This window comes from Pinus tabuliformis, chromosome 5_1, assembly GCF_031772625.1.
Source record: "Pinus tabuliformis cultivar Carrire ecotype Pingquan chromosome 5_1, CPIR1, whole genome shotgun sequence".
Classification (NCBI taxonomy): domain Eukaryota; kingdom Viridiplantae; phylum Streptophyta; class Pinopsida; order Pinales; family Pinaceae; genus Pinus; species Pinus tabuliformis.
Window position 1 is genome coordinate 392,384,095 of NC_142305.1, and position 23,625 is coordinate 392,407,719.

A 23,625-nucleotide genomic window follows, 5' to 3' on the forward strand; every position below is an offset into this window, starting at 1 on the left:
CATAGCCTTGAACTTAGTCTCAGAAGACTGGGAGGTGTTTGTCCAGAGCATACTGGGCAGGTCGACCCTTCCAAATTGGGAGGAACTATGGGTGGCTCTTCGCCAAGAAGAGATCAAAAGGCTCACCAAGGCAGGAAGCAACGACAAGGGGGTTAGAATCAAGAAGAAGGAAGAGGAGGATGTTGCCCTAGCATTTGAGGGAAAGCAGGAGAAACGGGGGAAGAAGGACCTCTCCAAGGTCAAATGCTTCCACTGTGGGGAACTGGGTCACTATGCGAGCCAGTGTCTGAGGAAGAAGAGCAAGGGAGACAAATGATGACTGTCAGTCCAGGCTACGCAGAGCCTAGCAGAGGCAGCGTAGAGCCCAAAGAGACTGCGTCATCCATGCAAAGGGCAGAGGGAGTGACACAGAGGCTCCCAGAGGCTACGTAGTGCCTCATAGGGCTGACGCAGAGGGTCCTAGCCCTAACGCAGGACAGCAGGGGGCTAACACAGAGACCAGAAGGGCTAGCGCTGAGCTTCAGTTGTGCCAGAGAGGGTTTCGTGGGACAGGATTTTTGAATCCCTATTTCCGGATATAGAGGTATTGTTGCCATATATTTTTCTCTGTCGGGTGAGCCAGTTTAGGCACCAAGTTGTACTCAGATAGACTGCATATTAATATAACCCTCAGAATAGTTGCATCGATTTTTCTGCATTGGGTTTTTCCAGGGACGTTTGTCCGAAAATAACGATGTCATTTGTGTGCTTGTTTTCTTTCAGTTGATGATCTGTAGATGTTGATACTGTACTTATGTTTATTTTCAGTATTTACATGGTAAATAACTTGTTAAGTAATTAAACAAGTAGGTGAGATAAACCAGATGGTACAGGAAGAATTTCTAATGGGTTAGATTTAGAAATTCCAATATCATCCTTGACGAGGTCAAGGATCATGTGGTGCCGCATATTGCCGAAAAGGATACGACAAATGAGATGTGGAAGGCCTTGAAGAAATTGTACCAACATGCTTCTGTGCAGAGGAAGATGTTACTTGAAAATAAGCTGCAGTCATACCAAATGTAAAAGGGAGAGTAGATAGATGTCTTCCTCGGTCGATTGAAAGAGATCCATGACCAGCTAACTTCCATAGGGGCCACGTTGGATCAGGAATTGATGGTGAGGACAGCATTGAATGCAGTCTCAGAGGATTGGGAGGTATTTGTCCAGAGCATACTGGGCAAGACGAGCCTTCCAGATTGGGAGGAATTGTGGGCAGCTCTTCATCAAGAAGAGATCAGACGGGTGACCAAGGTGGGGAGTAGCGACAAAGGGGTCAGAATCAAGAAGGAGGAAGAAGAGGGAAGCAGGAGAAGAGAAAGAAGAAGGACCTCTCGAAGGCCAAGTGCTTCCATTGTGGGGAGCTGGGTCATTTTACGAACTAGTGTCCTAGGAAGAAGAGCAAGGGAAAGGCTTCTGAGACCAAGGCCGCGCTAGTGAGGGCAGAGAAAGAAGTCGAGGAGGATGACGATTGTGCCATGAGTGCTCATGTGCCACTTGAGAAGAAGTGGGGAGACATCGAGCTGTAGTCAGGAGGACTACAGGCAATGAGGGGCAGGATCCTTGAGGTACCCAACCTCTTGGATTATACCTTGCTATGGGAGCCCTGAAGAGGAGTAGCAGGACTGGCAGATGTGGATAGAGACGGATGCGGATGAAGTGACAGAGAGTGCTACAGTGCAGGAGTCCCAAGACAACACGAGGCTATCAGGCTGCAACAATGCGAGAGGCACAAGAGTGTTACACCAGTGCAGGATGGCACAAAAAAGTGTGCAACAGTGCGAGATGCAGGGAGTTGTTGCAGCAGGGCAGAGGTTAGTAGAGGGAGCACTTATTAGCAACAGAGGGAGATTCAGCATCAGGAGTTTCTCTAGCCTGACAGGGATGTCAGAGTTGGGTGGATCAATTACTTACTTCTCGGTAACTGAGTTGCAGCGCAACAGTTAGTAGTGGCAGTGCTATGGGCAGCACGATGTAGCTGATTAGAGGAGATGCAGTGCAAATGCAGTGTTGGGAGGATGGATCAACAACAACATGGATGCAGAGGGAGTTGTCGTACAGATGCAGCAGTGGCAGTGGCAGGGCCATGGGGCAGTGGTACAGGATGTAGCAGTGCAGAGGATGTTGGGCGGGGAGGCCTAGCATTAGCACAAGGACCGATGCCGGATAATCAAGGTGGTGCTTAGTGAGGAGTATTACTAGAGCACAATCCTCGCTAAGAGGGAGTGTTGATTTGGGGTAGCATCGGATGTGGTCTAGCCATGAAAGTTGGTGGAGGCGCTAAATCACATGAGATCTCCAAGACCAGAAATGGTTTGGGAAGATTCTAACCGGTTTGTGAGATATTAAAATAATTAATATTTTTAATGGAGTTCCTAAGTCTAAACTTAGGAAAAATAAAATATTAATGGGTATTAATATAAGACTGGGTTAGAAGGTTCCAAAAGTCATAGATCAAGCCAAATCTAATATTAGCTGTTGATTAGAGATTTAATCTCGGTCGTTGATGGACCAGCGACAAAAGTATAAGAGGCTTGAGGGTTAGTTGGAGAACACACCAGAGTGATCAGTCATTCTATTCTCTAGAGCGGGGTTTGCTAAGAGAGATAGAATCAGTGATCAGCAGCGAGGGGCAATGAATAGATAATAGAGAGGCAGAGTTGGTACCAGAGAGACAGTGCAGAGCCCAAAGAGGTTGACGCAGAGGCAGTTGGGGCTACGTAGAGGCAGCTAGGAGCTGCGCAGAGCTAGGAGAGGCCAGCGTGTGAGACGCAAAGGGTCTAGGGGCTGACGTAGAAGCTCTAGAAGTTGATGCAGAGGCTAACAGAGCTGACACAGGGCCAAGAGGCAGCGCTAGAAGGATTTCGTGGGACAAAATGGGTGCTGGTGAGCCGGGTAGGGTGACGTAGTCCCTATTAGAGTGACGCAGAGCAGTGGGAGTTGCAATTGTTGCTGTGGGATCGTTCATCCGGTGATTATTCAGCCAGAATATCTGTCTCCGAGGAGAGGTACTACTGCCAAGGGCATTCTTTGTTGGGTGAGCCATTTCTGGCACCCTGGTTGTATTCTGAAAACTGCATAATAATAAAACCCTCTGAATAGCTGCACTGTTTTCCCGCATTGGGTTTTTCCGGGGACATTGGTCCAAAAATAACGGTGTCACTTGTGTGCTTGTTTTCTTTCAGTTGATGATCTGTAGATGTTGATACTGTGCTTGTGTTTATTTTCAGTATTTACATGGTAAATAACTTGTTAAGAAATTAAGCAAGTAGGAAGAAATAAACCAGATAGTACAGGAAGAATTTCTAACGAGTTAAACTTAGAAATTCCAACATCTCGAGTTCATTAACTGACGGCTCAGATATCGATTCTCGAACATGGTTAATTTCTTTTGTTCAAATGAGGTCACAACAAGCTGAAGCCTAGAGATGTAGATGGTAATGCCAAATCCTCTGTTCCTCGGCTTTTTACATTGACAGATCAGGGACAATACACAATTATCATTTTAACAGATCACTGTTGATACTTTCCTCGGTTGGAGTATGTCATTTCCCTTGTGACTACAACATACAACACTCGCTCTTCATTCACATTCAAACTCATTCAACTCGTGGATTCCATTAGGAGTTGTACTCACAGAGGCACACAAAATTGCAATACATGAATACAAAAAATGCATACTTGCATTACTATCGAGCTTGATTACACACTAAGGCCTTGTTGCCACACGATTTACCAGGGATCCTAGGAGGGGAACCTATGGGACAACTACTAGACCAAATGATAACAATGGGACAAAGACCCACTGTCACCTCAGTCAGTGTCCCTTGCTCTTTACAGAGTTTCACCAATGGGAAGAGTCCGGGTAGGATAGGGTAAGGATCAATGGTTTATGTGAAGTAATTCCAGTAAGCCCATTCAAGGAGAGGCTCAATTAAGGCTTGAGGCAAGAAAATGTCTCCAAGAAAGACCTAAGATGGAAATCAAGACTAGGACTTCAAATTATGAAATGATGTAAGGTATGCCTAGAATCAAGATTTCCAAGATGAGAGAGGACCTCTCAAGAAGCTTTGCAAGATGATCTATCACTTCAAAATAGGCTTTTGCTATACTTGAGAGACCTAGAAAGAGCCCACACAAGACCTAGGGTTTATGATCGTGGGAGGAGCTCCTCCAATGTACTCACTAGGTCAAGGTAGGAGAAGGATTTGGTCTTGGATAATTTATTCTACCAAATACCAAGTTCATATAACCCTTAAAAAGACCACCTTATCCAATGGAAACTTACTAGGTTTCTTTTCAAAGCCACACCTAGGGCTTGAGGTTTCCGGAGAATCAACCCTAAGAATTCCACCAAACCTTTAGATCCTCTAGAGGAGACACCAATGCAGGTTTCTATCCAAGCAGATCTGAAAATTTCCACCTCTTAAGAATTTCGCAAGGTGCCCTAGATGGCCATCTAGGAGTAGGGGCTAAGATTTTTTACGAAGGGAAAAGGGAAGGAAAAGGAGACTTACCACCAATTTTGCATGGATCAATGCCTTGTTCTTGGGCTATGGAGTTTATGATGATTAAATATTTGCCAAACTCGTCTTCAAGGAGGTCAAAGAATGATGCCCTAACAACCACTCTTCAACAATTACCTACTCAATATCTATGGCTTTTCATGGAAAAAGAACAAAATCCCATCCACTAGGAATATCCATCTATTGTCATTCAATGAGTAACATGTGCAATTAACAACCAAAAAACCTTTTACAATGATATTCAATAAACTAGGGCACAAGAGAATTAACTTATTTGCAATAATTCCACACATTAGACATTTTTCCAATAAAAATTTTCAACAAGATAACACTTACAAGATGACAAGAGATATATCGGGTATGTAGAGGATCAATGGATACGGTGGCATTCCTTTAGGTAGAGACAAGGGTAAAGGGTATAGGACTACACCACGAAATTTAGGAAGACGGCAATAATGATGGGTATCTTCCAAAAGAACCCAAATGTACTCCTCAAGTATCTGGGGGGTTTATACAGCCATCTGCTAAAACAAGTGATGCTATTCAAAACCAAAATGGTGGATGAGACTTATGTACAAGCATAGTAACTGGATAACATAGGCTAGAAGAAAGGGAAATTAAGTGGGTCAAAGTAGAAGGAGCACCAAGAACTTTCCTAGGAGGGGAAGAAGAAGTGGAAACACTAACCTTGGCTAAAAATTCAGTTCCTTGAAAAATGGGTGTTAGTTGTTTTTCTAATTCTGCTATCAGCACTAAAGTTTTTTGGGAAACTGTCAGGTTGATATGCTTTTAATTCCTTAGTCATCCTGTTGTCAAAATCATAGTTCATCCATAGAGGTTTTGTACCATATAGACGATTTTGAGATAATATTGCAGCAAGGAGTACAAAACTGTATATCTAAGAATAATAAAAATCTTTTGATCTCTATAGAATTCATACTCTTAATTTTAAATAAAACTCAAAAAGGATATAATAACAACAGCATAACATATATCCACTACCCGTTTCTGTAATTAAAAAAAAAACAACAGCATAAAATGAGCTTTTAAGCCATCGATACTTACAAAATATGGAAGGTCGCCAGAATCGCCATCCTTGATTGTGTTCGACATCCAAGAGAGTATCTGTTAACCAATATGGTCAGTGTATTAAATTAAATGAAGAGGAACAATAACATTTATATCTTTGTCTTTCTTATATACATAGGCTATTTGCTACAAAACAAATATCCAAAAACAAGAAACTATATGCAAGGATAAGATATTGGAGAATGCAATCGAGTTGGCATTTTCCTAAACAAGAATAAATACATTTCATCAGCAGCTATCCCATAAAAAGTGAGGTGTCAAATCAATGACCATCAATCATGGATTCATGCATCATGATGACAAAAATAGTTGCTACTACATAGGGCAATCAAGGACTTTCTTGCATAAAAAATCCTCATATATGTAACAATTTCACTTCAAAGCCTTTTCGAATGATTATAAAATATACAAGAATAAAGACCTAGTATGACACAAACTATTCTCACTCCAATGGATTAAAAATCAATAGCAAATATGAACGAGCAATAAAGCATTGTCTTGTGAACTTAGTCAATTTTACAATACATTGTGGTGCTAAATAGTCATAAATGATGGACTACATGCTGATTCACTTTAATTATGTATTCAACCTATATTCATGGATCATTTTGTATATAACAATAAATAGGATATGATAGATAATTTCTTCTATTCGAATTGTTTATATACATGTTGTAGGCCTTATGGACTGCATGATGATTGACTCCAATTATGTATTCAACCTATATTCATTGATCATTTTGTATAAAACAATAAATAGGATATGATAGATAATTTCTTCTATTCGAGTTGTTTATATCAATGTTGTAGGTCTTCTTATGGTGTTTTGCATATACGAAGTGAGCATTAAGATGATGTGATATAAGAAAATTAGTATACTTTAGTTTTTTACTAATCCATACATGTTACCTATGCTAAAAGGAAACTAAATGAAGGCACCTTAGGTAAAATAGTTCCCAGCCAATTTGTAAGAACAATGACCCTTCAAACCTAATTTTTGGGCTTTGCTAAGGTCGTCATATGCATATGTAAGCACACTTGGAGGCCTTTATCACAAACATCATTCTATATTATCACTTAAGACCTCTCTATCTCTACCATTGTGTTTCTCTCTCTCTCTCTCTCACACACACACAAAATTTCATTTATGCTCCTTGTGCCTTGAATTTGTGTATAGCCTAGACTAGTGCCATAAACTAACAATGTTGTTGACATTTAAGGCCTTCAACATAAATTCATTAAGCATGGTCTTAGCTCTCTTCCTTTCTCACACTAATAAGATCTCAATTACAACGATGCAAAACAATATTACTAACAAGAAAAAACACGAGACCAAGCATGAAAGTAGAAAACTGATTGCCACAGCTATACATATGTTGTGCATTCATTTGTATTACCTCTATATAGGAGTAGAAAAATGTAGGAGAGCAGTCAAGTTTTACAAAGTCTCCAATAAAATACAATTAAGGGGGTGAGTGATCAATTTGGACCAAGTCACCAAAAAAGAAAAAGGATAAAGTACAAATGCGTACTAAAGATGTTATGCTCTTAACCTGCAAGATGATACCAGAATACAGAATATGCGAAGAAATATACCCAGAACATAGAATAGTGAGAAGCAACAAGTATTTTATTACTCAGAAAGCAATGTTCACTTGCCTCTTCGAGGGGGCAACCTCCAATAGAGCAGAGCTCGATTACAAAATAAGACACGATGCTCCTCGCAGGGAGTCTCTATCCTTTATATATGACTCATACATGCAATACCATGGTTCTTATTAATACCATCTATCTAATACCATGGCCCATTTGCAATTAACTGTGGTCCGTCATTAAGTGCGGGTTAATCGCTTACAATTATTAATATGGGCTTTATTGACTCTTTACTTAACTATAACTAGGACTTGATCCTACTACATAAATAAGGGGGTTAGGGTGGGACCCTAACATGCCCTCCCCCTTAAGAATAGCCTTGTCCTCAAGGCTGACGCTGCGGAAACTGTTGAAGAATAGTGGCTAGTTCCTAGGTTGCATCTTTCGGAGAGGTGTCTTTCCACTTGACGAGGACTTCCTTGATCATGCGGCCACGCAGGTGCCGTTCTCGTGTGTCTAGGACCTGTTCAGGTTGGAGCCAGATTGACCCTTCTTCATCCAATTCAGGTAAACTAATTTGAATTCTGCAATTGTTCCCAATCACTTTCTTGAGGCATGAGACATGGAAAACTGGATGGATTTTTGCAGTGGGTGGCAAAGCTAGCTTGTAGGCCACTTCTCCAATGCGCTGAAGTACTTGATACGGTCCGTAGAATTTTGGAGATAGTTTCTGACAACCCTTGTCTTTGAGTGATGTTTGCTTATATGTTTGCAGCCTCAAAAATACCTAATCCCCTTCTTGAAATTGGCGCTCTGAGCAATGCTGATCTACCTGTTGCTCCATGTGGTTTTGAGCTTGATGAAGATTCTCTCTAAGATGGGCGAGCATGGTTGTGCGGTTTTGTAGGAGTTGATCCACTGCTTGTACCTTTAAGCACCCCTTGATATAAGACGTAGGGGAAGGAGGGAGTTGACCATAAACTGCTTCATAGGGAGTCACTTTGGTGGTGGCATGATAGTTGGTGTTATACCACCATCCAGCTAGAGGTAACCACTGTACCCAAAGATGTTGCTTTTTTGAAGTGAAACACCTAAGGTAGGTTTCCAGACATTTGTTGACGGCTTCAGTTTGACCATCCGTTTGTGGATGATAGGAAGTACTGAGTATTAGTTGGGTTACTTGTAGCCTGAAGAGTTCCTGCCAAAAATTACTGGTGAAGATCGGGTCACGATCAGACACAATAGAAGTGGGCATGCCATGCAATTTGAAGATCTGATCCATGAAATATTGAGCGACCAAAGTTGGTGTAAAAGGGTGGGGTAGGGCGCAAAAATGAGCATACTTAGAAAGTCGGTCCACAACCACCATGATGACTGACTTGTTTCCTGACTTTGGAAGACCTGTAATGAAATCCATAGAAACCTCCGTCCATATTGATGCCAGGATGGGCAATGGTTGTAATGTGCCTGGTGCTTTGACTGTCTCCCCTTTGTGGCGCTGACAGATATCGCATTCCGCTACAAAAGTAAGGATGTCCTTTTTCATGCCTGTCCAAAAAAATGATCTTCTAGTGCGAGCATACGTCTTCTGAAAGCCTGAATGTCCTGCAGTGGGGGATGAGTGCAATTCCGCCAAAATGCAGCTTTTAAGGGTGGATGTTGGTGATATTACGACTCTGTCCTTGTAGTGAAGAATCTCATCCTGCCACGAGTAGCCCTTGGTGGAATTTGGATCCGCCTGCAATTGAGTAATGAGTTGGGAGAGCCAGGGATGTGAAAACCATTCCCTGCGAGCCTCTTCAATCCATTTTGGAATGGGAAGGGAAATTGCGAGTAGGGTACTTTCCTCCTCAAATTGGCGAGATAATGCGTCTGCTACAATATTTTTGTGCCCTTTCTTGTAAATGATCTCATAATCATATCCCAACATTTTGGCGAGCCATTTATTTGTTGTGGGGAGGATAGGCGTTGCTCCAAAAAATATTTAAGATTGTGATGGTCTGTGCGAATTTGGAAACGTCGCCCCAATAAGTAAGGTCGCCAGGTATCTACGGCATGTAAGATGGCCATCATTTCCTTCTCATAGGTAGATTGTCCCAGATTCTTCCCACTTAGTTGTTGGCTTGTGAAGGCCAAGGGTCGACCTTCCTGCATTAAGACCGCCCCAATACCTGTACCCGAAGCATCACATTCAATGACAAAAGATTTGGTGAAGTTGGGTAGTGCTAAGACTGGAGTGGAACAAATGGCATTTTTGAGAGTTGTAAATGCCTATTGTGCTTCCTCATTTCAGAAGAATGAATTTTTCTTGAGGAGTTGAGTGAGGGGCTGCGCAATGCGACCATAATTGCGGACAAATTTGCAGTAGTAACCCGTGAGACCCAAAAATCCTCTCAGGCTCTTCAAGGTCTTAGGTTGAGGCCAATCCTGCATGGCCTGGATCTTTTTGGGGTCCACCTTGACACCTTCACGCCCCACAATGTGGCCCAGATACTCAACTTCTTCCATGCCAAAAGAACACTTGGACATCTTAACAAATAATTTATGCTTGCGGAGCAGTTGCAAGAGCAGATCTACATGCTGAAGATGTGCGGCCCAAGTGCAACTGTAGATGAGGATGTCATCGAGAAAAACAAGGACAAATTTCCTGAGATATGGTTTGAGAAGGTGGTTCATAAGGCTCTGAAAAGTAGATGGGGCATTACAAAGACCGAATGGCATGACTAGGAACTCATAATGCCTTCATGAGTTCTGAAAGCAGTCTTTGGAATGTCGACGTCCTTCATGCGAATTTGGTGGTAGCCTGAGCGAAGATCCAGCTTAGTGAAGAATTGAGCCCCATTGAGTTCATCCAGCAAATCATCAACAACCGAGATGGGAAATTTATCTTTGACTGTCAACTTATTGAGGGCCCTAAAGTCTGGACACATACGCCATTCCCCATCTTTCTTGAGCACCATGACCACCGGTGATGAATAAGGACTAATGCTAGGACGAATGACGCCTGCTTCCAAAAGTTCCTTGATTATTTTTTCTATTTCATTCTTTTGGGTGAACGGATATCTGTATGGGCGCACATTAGGTGGTTGGGCCCCTGGATCCAAGGTGATGCTATGATCATGTTCCCCTCTCGAGGGTGGAAGCTCATGAGGCTTGTCAAAGATTGGCAAATGGTTATTTAAAATCTGTTGCATCTCAGGATGAATTGGCAGAGAATTGGGTTCGACAGCCTGGATGGCATTAAATTGAGCTATAACTCCATGATGGCCCTTTTTTAACAATTTTTCCATCCTATGTGAGTTGATGATAGAGGGAGCTCCTGCCTGGAGTCCGCGGAGGGTATGTGTGGAGTTGTTCTGCTTAAAAATCTATTGTGATTGGCCCAAGAGTGCGAAGCCATTCAGCACCGAGTACAATGTCGCACCCCCCCTTGTGTATGGCAAACATGTGGGTCTTCAACTGATAATCCCCCATTTGAAGTTTGACATTTTCACAGCGGCCTTCACATTTCATTGTTCCCCCATCTACAATTTGGACTTGGAAGTTAGAAACTGCTCGTACAAAACAATGCACTGCTTCCGCGATTCTTTGATGGATAAAATTATGTGTACTTCCACTATCAATCAAAACTACTACTGGGTGATGCTTAATAAAACCTCTGATTTTGAGAGTTTGAGCCTTGAGGCGAAGAAATCCCTGCCAAAGCATGCAGCGAAATAACTGGTTCGTCAGGGACATTGTCCTTTTGGTTGTCCTCTTCTGCCTCCTCAAGTGGTGGGGCTTCCTCCGATGAGCTGTACTCAGTGGCATCAATTTGAAAGAATTTGGGCTCCTTGCATTTATGACCTAGGGAGTATTTTTCATCACAATAGTAACATAATCCCTGCTTTCTTCTTTCGGCCATTTCTGCAGGTGACACCTTTTGAAGCTTAAGTGTTTGAGTCGTGTTATGAGACTGTGGGGGACGACCCTTGGCGGTGAAATTTGGGTGAATGGACTGGGCCACTAACGCACGTTCCACGTTACGAGCTACCTTGCAAGCCTTCGATCATGTGGGAGGGTGGTGCAGTTGGATGTGGGCTTGTATGGCCTCTTTAAGACCGCTGATAAAACATTCCGTGTAGAACGCATCTGGGAGACCCCTAGTGCGGAAAGCTAAGGCTTCAAAGGTTGTAACATATTCATCCACTGTGCTAGTCTGTCGGAGCTTAGTGAGACGACCCAAAAAAGCAGAGTCATGGTCAAAGCGCTCTGTAAGAGCTTTTTTGAAGGCATCCCAAGTCAAAAAACTTCCATTGCAACGTTGATGCCATTGCCACCATTGCCATCTTTCATTGTCCAAGTACATGCTCCCCACCATAAGCTGAGTCTCATTATCTAAGATGTAATTCAGATTGAAATACTGCTCCATTTGTGCTACCCATGCTGCCGGGTGAGAACCATCAAATTTATGCATATCCAGCTTGGGAGGTCGCGGACGGGATTGTTGGTGGGTGCCCCAGAGGTGAAGAGAGTGGCTAGACTCACCCTCACTGTGTTCATTGCCAATATACGCCTCCTCGCGGGCTTCTGCCTTGCCCTTAGAGAGTGCGTTAGTTAGTTTGTCGAGCTGATCTTGGATGTCTTTCAAGGATTGTTCCAGTTTGTCGATCTTCTCATTGGCCATAGCTTGAGCTCTAGTTTCTACCATGCACCGATCCGATGTACTTGAAATTTGGGACCACCATATTTTTTTTTTCACTAACAATTGAATGGTACCACCTTGCTCAGCTCGTCGTCCTGATTCTTATGGGCTAGATCACCAATAAGCGCCCCGGGGGGTCTCATAATTTTTTTCTGAAAACTCCTAATGGAGTTTTACTCCTTCCTGAGGAATACTGCAGTAGCCGAATCCCCAAAATGTCAATGCTGCCAAAAGTCCTGCGAAAATCACGCCCCAGTATAGGAACCCCACAGATCGAATAGCTCTGAGCGGCAGAACATATTGCTGCTGCAGATCTGATGGATCTAATAGATCGGAATGCCTATTGTGTTAACTCGGAACTGCGGGACTGATGTCTGCTGCTGCTGCAACCCCACTTGCGAGATCTGATCTGGCAGAGATTATGCGTGATCCCGAGATAGAAAAGGGAACTATGGTCTCGAGGAGTGTCAGGTGCTACAGATCGCAATATACATAAGGGTCTGACAGTGGTACTCGGCCCAATGTTTCAGGGCTCTAACTAAGGAGGATCAACTGTACCCTTAGTCGTACAACCCGACTACCCTATTGTACGGGTGAGTAATCTCTCCGAGTGCTGTTCTCGGTGTACTGTAGCAGCAAGACGACCGACGGTTTATCCATGGCGAGGTTTCAAAGGAGCTAGGGGGCTTCCGATATACCCAGAGGGTACTTGGAAGACAGTCCGTGCGCGGTTCTGTCTAATGCGTTACTACTCGAAGGGGTACCCACAGGGGTTACAAGGGAGTCCAACAAGTGTGACCACCTCTTGTATTTCCTGCATGCATGCCTCCCCAAATCCGCAGGTTTATGCGCTCAACGACAGATCCCGTGGTTTAAAGACGTCGGAACATGTCTCTAGCCAAAAAAAATTTTGCTAGGAAATGGAGATCCCACCGGCCCTGGAAAGAGCTCTGCTACCACTTGTTATGCTCTTAACCTACAAGACGATACCTGAATACAGAATATGCGAATAAATATACCCAGAACATAGAATAGTGAGAAACAACAGCAAGTATTTTATTATTCAGAAAGTAATGTTCACTTGCCTCTTCGTGGGGGCAACCTCCAATAGAGCAGAGCTCGATTACAAAATAAGACACGATGCTCCTCGCAGGGAGTCTCTATCCTTTATATATGACTCATACATGCAATACCATGGATCAATACCATGGTTCTTATTAATACCATCTATCTAATACCATGGCGCATTTGCAATTAACTGTGGTCTCGTCATTAAGTGCGAGTTAACCGCTTACAATTATTAATATGGGCTTTATTGACTCTTTACTTAACTATAACTAGGGCTCGATCCTACTACATAAATAAGGGGGTTAGGGTGGGACCCTAACAAAATATTAAATAAAATACAACCATAACACATGTGCATACATGTTCACTAGACCATGTCTCATCAAGCTCTACTTTCTTAAGATGAAATCAAGCTTGATCAAGGTTGCACGAAACGAGGAAACGGGTACGAGTTTCTGAAACGGGAAGCGATACGAAACGCGACCTCCCCAAATTTTGGAAACGGGGAAACGCGAATATATATATATATATATATATATATATATATATATATATATATATATATATATTAGGACATTTAAGAAATATGTGCAATCATAAAGCATATATGATACATTCTAATTTATTACATTATGATAAAACTGTGAATTGTCAATGCATAAACTATAAGTATCTAAATTTGCATCACATTTACTCATGAATAATCACATAATGAAAATAGAAATATCCAAAATCAGCGACGAGAAATTTCTAATTTCTTGTCTCGTGCTTGATTGGGAGTCTCCTCCTACATAGTCGAACGACCTTAATGCTCTTGATTAAATACAAGTTTCATACCCTAGTACCCTACATTCTCTTGATTATTGGGAGTCTCCCCTGCATAGAGGGCTTGGTTCTCTTGATTAAATACAAGTTCCATACCATAGTACATGATAAAATCCAATGGAAACATTGCGATCCCCCCAATCCTGAAATCCTGAAAAACAGATAAGTCTGCTGGATTTTGAGTGAGATCTAAAATTCTACTTTCTCCATATGAAATCCAATGAGGGCGAAACCACTCTCAAACATCCTGAGTCATTTCACGGTAATGTTAAAAATTTAAGTAAAAGGATGAAAATGAAAAATAAAGGAGAATATCACTTTTACTTGAAGAATTTAACATTACCATGAACTGCATATCAACACTAGGGCAAAAGTTCACTTTTATAACTTTAGACAGGCATCTGGAAGCAACTAGAAGTCACTAGGCTAACGTAAGAATAGATTAGAAAACAAATAAAATAAAAAATAAATAAATAAAAAAATAAAACAAGTAAACGCTGAAACGTGGGTCGTACGGCCTTGAAACGCGTTTCAGGCCGTACTGGCCACGTTTCAGTTTCGTGAAACGTGGCAGTATGGCCTGAAACGCGTTTCAGGGCCGTACCAAACGCGTTTCAGCGTTTCGTACCCGTTTCCATACGGAAACGCCCTTCTGCCCCACGTTTCCTGCAACATAGAGCTTGATTTTCGATAAATATGGTAAAATTTCTGCTCAAATGTTGATGAGGACAACCACATTAACTAGTGGGCAAAGTCTCTTTGTAGGACACTACCTACTGAATATGTGGCAAACATCAATTTGATTATCTTAGGAAGGGGAAACTCAAAATTTGGAATTATGGCCTCCATATCTATGACAAGAAAAGATTCCTCTGAGCCAGAGGGCTCATACAACTCGAGTTGGTTGATGTTAACCACATTATGCATGTCAAGCTAACGTGGGAAGTCGAACTTGAATGTGTTGAGGCCCATTTTTATGTGATCGTAGAAGGACCATAGTGAATAGGTTTGCACTTGTTATGTCATTGATTTTGAGGCACTACTTATCCAAGTGAAGACAAACTTTGTCACCAACCTCAAAATGTGGAACAACTTGATGTTAATTGTGTAGTGGTTTGTACTTGGTCTATCTTAACTAAAGGATGTCATGGACTCTACAACAAATATTGGCCAAGTTTCCCACTAAAGAAGTTGTGATTTGTTCCTTATGTTGGTGGAATGTAGAGGAAGTTGAGAGAGCAACTAGAATCTCATGTGGACCAAGAGGCTGGAAACCACGACCTCAAAAAGTTCCTTATATAGACGTGAGTGGCTTTGTTATATTTTCCCTACAAAATATGCAAGTGTTGAACCCATTGTTTGTTTTATTACTTATGGATGGGAAGAGCATGAACCAAGGTTCTATTAACTATCTCAGACTGAGCATCAATTTGTAGGTGAAAGGAAAGAGAAAACTATAGTAGACAACCTAAAAGCTTCCACAAGGATTTCCAAAAGTGATTGAGAAATTTGGAGTCATGATAAAAAAAGATGATTTATTAAGCTAAAATGGCTTCAAACATGTTGGAAGAAAAACTTTGCAACTTTAGGAGCATCAATAGTTCTGCTACATGGTATAAAGGATGCCATCTTAGATCATTTTTATATTACCACAAATGTACAGTCCTGCTTCCCTTGATTGGTGGATCAACCATTAATGAAATCTATTATGTATATGAAAATAAATATTATTCATAGAAATATATTACCTAAATTATAAAATAAGATAAGATGATTTTATTAATGTCCAACAAATGACCATAAAAGTTGGTTGATGCGACTAAAAGATACATCCAATGTGAGTACAATGTTGGAGTGAAAAATCAATTCCTAGGAATGCTAAAAGCAAGATAAAAAAAGATTAAAGAAAAAGTGTGCACAAATAAGTATCTAAGTAAGTTAATCACAAGGTCTAACCAACACCAAAAGAGATATATAGTAGTGTCATAGGTGTTGTGATATGAAGTGAGAGTTTGATACTGGAAAAATTGGCATCTCGATGTTGATTGAGAGAGTGAGGGATTTAAAAATGATGTCTAATGACCAAGGGCGATGGTAGTAACTGGATAAATGACTTGCTATCAAAGTCCTAGGGCACTATTGACCACTGAAGTACACTTGAAGAATCCATGCCCAAGCATATTTCAGAGCATTCATGCACTCACAGAGTTCCAGATTTCATCACGGCTTCTAAGCCCTTTCTCTCTCTATTTCTTCATTGTACTTAGATTCCGCAACCCTACAAGGATAATGTAAAAGTGATGCTAGCATGATCAAATAAATCCATGTAACAGGCCTAGGTAGCTTAGCACTTTGCTATCGAGTGAGTGTTGAAAAATGTAACTAGTGTCAGTCTTCATAATTATATTTGAGCCCTAATGTAATGTATTTGTCAAAAGAGAAAATAAATTTTATTGTAAAAGAAATTGACTTATTAAAACATGGGTTTCATGCTCGGGTCAATGATTTTTAGCTCAAGGGCTCCATTGTAGGCTTCTAGGGTTTATGTCAAGAGTCTTTGTCCTTGTCATCATGTAAAAGACCCTTCTTGGGCTTTACCTATCAAGAAAGAAATTTATTTTGATGTAATTTAGGTCATTTAGGCCTCCTCCACCAAGTTGGCCTCATTAAGGGAATTCAACTTCACAGATTCACTATATATTGGCAGCTATTCGACCTTAGTTAAAGCATCAATCAAGAAGTTTGATCTGCAGTACCTGGAGGAAAAAAAGAAGAGCAAAATTCCCAATAAGGATAAAACCCTAGCGAAGGAGGAACATATGTCAAGCAAGAAGTTGTTTTTCTCTCTTTGACTCACACGTGCGAAATTTTGAAGTAGTTGGGGAGGCCGAATTTTCAGATTTGCAGTAGCGCTGAAATTCTGGAAGCGGACGACCAAAAATTCTTTGTTGTTGCTGGGTTGAAGCTAGGAGGCAAGAAGAGACTACCGAAGTTTGCAGTGTTATCTTGGAAGGCTGACCTAGTGGAGGAGGAAGGTCTTTTGGTTAGGTCTAAGGTCTTGGTTTGTCTCAACTTGATTTGAGTCTGCTAGTGGAAGAGTTTAATTGGGTTTTCCCCTATAGAGGGGTTTTAACCTTGGCTGAGTAATTATATATGGTGTTGATCTTCATGTTTTGATTTAATGATTGCTTGATGAAAAGAAGATAAAAGAAGAACATAAAGGAAAATTAACAAGACTACAAGAATATAACAAATAATTATCAATAAGAAACCTCCAGATGATGCAGGAAAGGAAAAATATAGGGAAACTGACTTCTTAACCATGAATTTAATAATAGATGAAGTGAAGGACAATCTGTCAATTTTGGGTAGCATCGGATGTGATCTAGCTCCGAAATTTTTTGGAGGGGCTAATATTCATGAGATCTCTAAGACCCAGAAATCGTTTGGAGAAATTCCACCCAGATGATGAGTTATTAAAATAATTAATATTTTTAATGGGGTCCTAAGTCTAAACTTAGGAAAATAAAAATATTAATGGGTATTAATAAATATATGGGTGAGAGCTTCTAAGAGACGAGGATAAAGTCTGTTTTAATCTTAGCCGTTGATTAAGTCTTAATCTTGGCCGTTCATTCATCAACAGGAAAAGTATAAAAGAAGACTTGGGGGTCATTTGGAGACACACCGGGCAAATACTCAGTAACATGAGGGAAATTGATTCTCAAGGAGAAGAAGTTCGATTTTAGAGGGAGAGTAGTAGGGCGAAGGAAGAGGAGGGTATCAACATCAGTCAGAGACTGAGGAAGAGGTGACGTAGAGCATCTGAGAGACAGTGCAGAGGAAAGAGCAGCGAGATAGTGCAGCTGGAGACATAGTTCTCACGCAGGTTGACACAAAAGTGATGCAGAGGAGGGTAGAGGGTCTCCAGGGTATCAGAACTTCTCCAGGAGGAGAAGAAAAATTGTCTCAGGTGTTTTTTCTCAGAAGTGTCTCAGTATTCTGTAAAATCTTTCTTTGTAAAGAGATTATTGCTGAAGATTAATAAATAAACCCTCATCTGTTGCACCGGTTTTCCCGCATTGGTTCTTCCGGGGACAATTGTCCAAAAATAATTGTGTTGTGAATAATTCTTGTGCTTGTATATCACTGTTATTGTCTCTATGCTACTATGTGATAACTGCAGTAGAATTTATTTTAATGTTTACTAAAGGGTTTTGTAAATAACTTATTGTGGAAAATAAGTAGGAGAAATAAATCAGTTACTGCAGTAGAATTTTGTGTTAGAAATTTTCACATGGTATCAGAGCAGAGATCGGGCAACAGGATTAAAGGATTTGCTATTAGTCAGGGGCATCAACTCACAGGGACTCACACATATCTCCAGAGAAAGAAGAGAGCACGAAGAACATGGATCATGATTATTCTATGTTAGCTTCCAGACTGGAAGAAGAAGTCGCTTGCCTAGCGAGTTTTGCCTCCTTTGAGGTTTGGTATATAGATAGTGGAGCTTCCTGGCATATGATAGGAATTTGAGAATTGTTTTCGAATTATCAAGAAGAAAGGATGAACTTCCAAATCACCATGGGAAATAAGTCAAAATGTATCCCCGTAGGAAGAGGACTTTCAAATAGAAGCAGGGGATCGACTTTGAGCAACCAATGTGCTGCATGTGCCAGGATTGGGGATGAACTTACTCTCTGTATCTCAGCTTCAAAACAAGGGCTATGATGTTTTCTTCATTAAGGAGAAAGTATACCTCAAACACCTGAGTTGGAAAAAGAAGGCCCAGATACGAGTTAGAAGTAACAGGCTGTATAAATTACAGGCTAGAATCTCCAATGGCACTGATAAGCAGCAGTGGAGAAAAATATTTGAATGAACTATGGCATGGGAGGATGGGACACTTACATCATGGGGCTCTAAGAATTCTCGGAAGAACTGTAACAGGAGTTCCAAAGTTGAGTACCAAACAAGATGATGTATGTAGAGGGTGCACACTAGGCAAGTACACCAAAGAGGCATTTTCCAGAAGTAACAATAGGGCTAAGAGTGTTCTAGAAATGATACACTCAGATATTTGCAGACCCATGTCCACAAATCTTTTTGTGCTGCCGAATACTTCGTCACCTTCATTGATGACCATTCCGGAAAGACTTGGATCTACTTTCTAAACACCAAGGATGAGGTTTTTGGTCGATTCAAAGAGTTCAAGGCTCTAGTTGAGAATCTAACAAGAAAGAGGATAAAGATATTGTGCTCAGACAATGGTGGAGAATACATTGACAAGGACTTCACTGATTTTGCATCAAAAGAGAGTGGACAACTCCCTATAATCCTGAGCAGAATGGAGTAGCAGAAAGGAATAACAAGACTATTGTTGAAGAAGCCAGGGCAATGTTGTATGATCAGGATATGCCCAAGTTTCTATGGGCAAAAGCATGGAACACGATTTTTTATGCCTAGAACAAGACTCCTCACAGGCTAAGTAACCTGACACGGGGATTCAGGATTCGTAGGATACGGGGATTTAAGTGTCGGATTCGAACACATTGACCCCCCAGAACAGGGCACGTAGGATTCGTTATATATTATTTTATTAACTATATATATATATATATATTTAAAATTAGATATTTCTTACACAAATTCTCATTAATTATACAAATTCATTGATTTCAAACATAGATCTTCATCTAAATGTTAGTTTTACCGTTTACAAAGTAAGTTAGTAACATTATAGCATGCATAATACATACAAAATTCAAATACATGTCACTGTCGCATAAATCATAAATGATAAATCAATGAATCATAAATTCTAAATTCATAAATGATAAATCATAATACATATTCAATTCATCAATGATCCAATGGGAGAAAGACACGATAGTAAGATAAAGACACTGACAGCTGTAGTTTTCTCATTAAGTCATCAAATCAAAATGTGTTACATAAGTAGTGCAATGCCAATGGCAAATAGAAATAGAAAATATAAAACAACTAGAGATATACAAGCCTCAAGGCAGTAGGTAGCCCATGACTCATGAGTCATCAATCCTCATAGTCATCATCAGAATCAGCATCAATGTCTCATCATCATGGTCAACACTGCTCTCCTTTGTATCCTCCTCCTCCCCTGTATCCATAGTCACCTCTGCATCTACTGGTGTGGCGGATGACCCCTCTACAATATCATTGTCATCAAATCTAACATGCTCTAGCACTGGATCATTGAGATCCATGTTGGCCAATGCCAACTCAACACTGCTGTCTAGAGTCTAGACCCATATCATCAAGAAAGACATCCCACATCTTTGTCTTTCCCTTCAACCACTCTTCCCTCTACCTGTAAATAAGACAAAGGTTGGTGTGCACATACACCATTGTCTCTGCCCTGGACTACTCAAGCTTGCTCTTCTTCACACTATACAAATTCCCGTATGTGTTCCAATTCCTCTCACAACAAGAGGATGAAGTCACCTGAGAGAGGAGCATCATGGCTAAATGTTGAATAGGAGGGCTTGTTGCCCCATGATTTTCCCACCAAGAATAGGGCTTCTTAGCCCCCCTGTCTCTAATCACATCATATCCTGCAAATCGACCAATGCCAGTAGAAAACTCTGCAAAGGCATCCTCCACCTCATCAAGCAATGCTCTATCCTGAAAAACTCGCCTGAATGCATCTTTCCTCCCCTATGAGATTTCACCATCCATGTGAGGCAGGAATCTGTGGAAAGGTCCACCATTCAGCCACTCATGGTTATAGTATTTTGGGTTCAATGAGTGAGCCAAACAATGTAAAGGTGTGCAATTCTTGTCCCATCTGCTGACAAGAATATCCTATATAAAACCACAGAAGGCCTCTGGTGATGTCTCGTACTTGGGGCACTCACTCTGTAGAATAATACTCCTCACAGATTCAATCATGGAATCCCATCCCTCATAAACCTCTCCTAGGATGGGTTTGTCTTTATCTGCAAATCGAACCAAAGAAATGATAGGGTCCATGATCTGAATAATTAGATCTACTCTCTAGCACCAAGCATCATCTAGCATTGTGTCCTTCACTCTTTTAGAGGCTACTTGATCTGTCTTTCTCCAAAAAGACCAAAACTCAGAAATAACCATGGCCCCAAGAGCGGTCTTGACCTCCCTCAACCTCTTCAACATGATGAATGAAGAGGCAAACTATGTATCAGAAATCTTCAACAATGATAGATTGATGTACTCCTTGTAGATAGTGAGGGCATTTGTATGGTTTTTCATAAAGTTACGGATATGTCATGCATCCTCAATAATGTTACCAATCCAAAGCATATCAAAAGCAACGGATTTCAGTGCTAAGCTCAATGAATGGACAATGCAAGGTGCCCAGAACACTTGTGGATATTTAACTTCCACAATCATGCCAGTAGCCTTGCAAACAGGTGCATTATCTGTAATGATTTGCACACAAGAATCAACACCTACATCTTCAATAACTTTAATAAATAACTCACCCATAAATTGTGCATCCTTGTATTCTCCAAATGTATCCACTACTTTCAAGAAAACTGGACCATTCAAGGAAGACACCATGAAGTTGATGAGTGGGTGTTGTGCTGGATCTGTCCATCCATCAGAAACAATGCTAACCCCAGATGTTGGCCATGATGCTTTAATAGGCTCAAGCATTTTTTGCACCTCTTTTTTTGCCTTCATCAACAATGTGGTTCTAAGCTTCTTTGAACTAGGAGGCACATACCATGACGGAGACTCGTGAGTTAGAGCTTGTCACAGCTCAATAAATAGAGGTGAGTGTGCAACATTAAAAGATATGAAGTTTTGATAAAAAAAGAAGGCAATGGTGAGATCAAGCTCTTTCCGTTTCTCTTTTTGAAAAATCTTGTCCACTGGACCAAGTGAAATTGCCTTTCTTTTTGTTGCTTGTCCCCCAATAGAACTCTCAAATGGAAATTTGGTGGTGCCTTTCCTAAAAAATGGAAGGGAGTCATCATTCTTGGTTTTTCTTGATTTTGCTGCCACATTTTCCATACCAACAGTGAACTCTTTTTCCATTTCTTTCCTCTTTTGTAAAGGAACAACTTTACAAGCTCCAACTCCACAACCTGGTAAAACCAACAAATGGCCTTTCACATGGTAATATGTGCTTGTGAAAGAATTGTGGCAAAAGTTGCATCTCCAATGCACATTGTCTCCTCCCTTCCCCTTGGTGCTTGGCCCATCCTCTCTTGTGACATATTTCCACAAGGGATATTTCTCAATGTTGTCTTTAGGAGGAAGTCTTCCCTCAACATTACTTGCAGTAGACTCTGATGATATTGGGGGAGGAGGGGCATCTCCGCTGGGGACATTCTTCCCCTTCCTTTGCCCCCTACCTGCTGCCCTTGATTGAGCCATGAATACTATAAAAAAATAAACAAAACATGCACAAATTTGTAAAAGAAATGCATATGCAAACTGTTGTAATAGAAATGCAAAAAAATAGAGATGAAATGCACTTACTTGGTGCTTGAATCTCCTTGCCAAATGCTCCAAACACTTAGCTCCTTGCTCCAAACTTCTAGTAGTAAACCCACAGCTCATTGTTTGCCAAAAGGAATGAGAGAAATGGAAAAAGGAATGTGTTGTTTTAAAGCCTGCGGGTTTCACTTTTACGGGATTCGAATCCCAAAATCGGGACACAATGTGTCCTAACGGAACACGACCGGGATTTGCTCGTGTCCTGTTTTTGGGATTCGAATTCCCTCAAGTCATGTCCGATTTGTAGGATTCAGACACTCACCAAACATGGACGAATCTGGTTTTAGAGCTCACAGGGCATTAGGTAAGATTACTCTAGAGAGTGTCTTCACCAGTAAGAAGCCTTAAGTGAGTCATTTCAGGATATTTGGGAGTTTGGCATACTGCCATATACCGGAAGAAATCAGATCAGACTGTGGAGAAAGGATATCTTGTGGGATATAGTGAGAAATGCCTTCCGAAGAGCAGTCAAAGCATGATCCATTGGTCCAGCCACTTTGACAAGCAGAAACTAGCACATGTATTTCTCCTAAAGCCAAAACTCCAGAGGTATCACAACAGGTGTAGTCTCAGGAAGAGGAGGAGCAGATATAAATACCCACTACCAGTGGAAGAACAAGTTGAGAACTTCGACAAATACTACGAGATGCAGAGGATTTCATCAGTGCGCCCAGGAACGAGAAAAGGGAGCGTAGACAACCTGACAGATACCAAGCCTTGGTGGCTCAGGTTGGAGAACCCTCTAGTTTTCAGGAGGCCATTTAACATCAAGTATGGGTAGATGCTATGGTGGAGGAATACAGTTCCATAATGGTCAATGATGTTTGGGAAGTGGTACCTAGGCCTCAGGACAGGACAGTTGTAGGTTCGAGATGGCTCTACAAAGTCAAATACGCTGCAAATAGAAGCATGGAAAACTACAAAGCCAAGTTTGTGGCTAAGGGGTATGCTTAGAAGGAAGGGATAGACTACGAAGAAGCCTTTGCCCCAGTAGCTAGGTATACTTCTATTAGATCCGTGATATCCCTTGGAGCACAGATGGGGTGGGAGATTCACCAGATGGATGTCAAGACGATGTTCTTGAACGGGGTGATAGAAGAAGAAGTATACATTGAACAACCAGAGGGTTTTGAGACACATGAGAAGAAATCTCATGTATGCAGGTTGAAGAAAGCCTTGTATGGGCTTAAATAGGCACCTAGAGCATGGTACGATTGAACTGATGGTTACTTGTAGAAGATGGAATTCGTCAAGAGTGACGCAGATCCTAACCTC

At 41.2% G+C, this 23,625-nt stretch overlaps 1 protein-coding gene across 1 annotated transcript in view; it reads right to left on the minus strand.

The window, feature by feature from the left end:
• Window positions 1-23,625, minus strand: part of LOC149165109 (DNAJ heat shock N-terminal domain-containing protein) — a 424,936-nt gene that overhangs the window by 15,503 nt on the left and 385,808 nt on the right. The window contains exon 18 of the mRNA XM_089432244.1: window positions 5,631-5,690. Coding sequence (XP_089288370.1) covers window positions 5,631-5,690 — 60 coding nt within the window. The remainder of the gene's footprint in view (window positions 1-5,630; window positions 5,691-23,625) is intronic.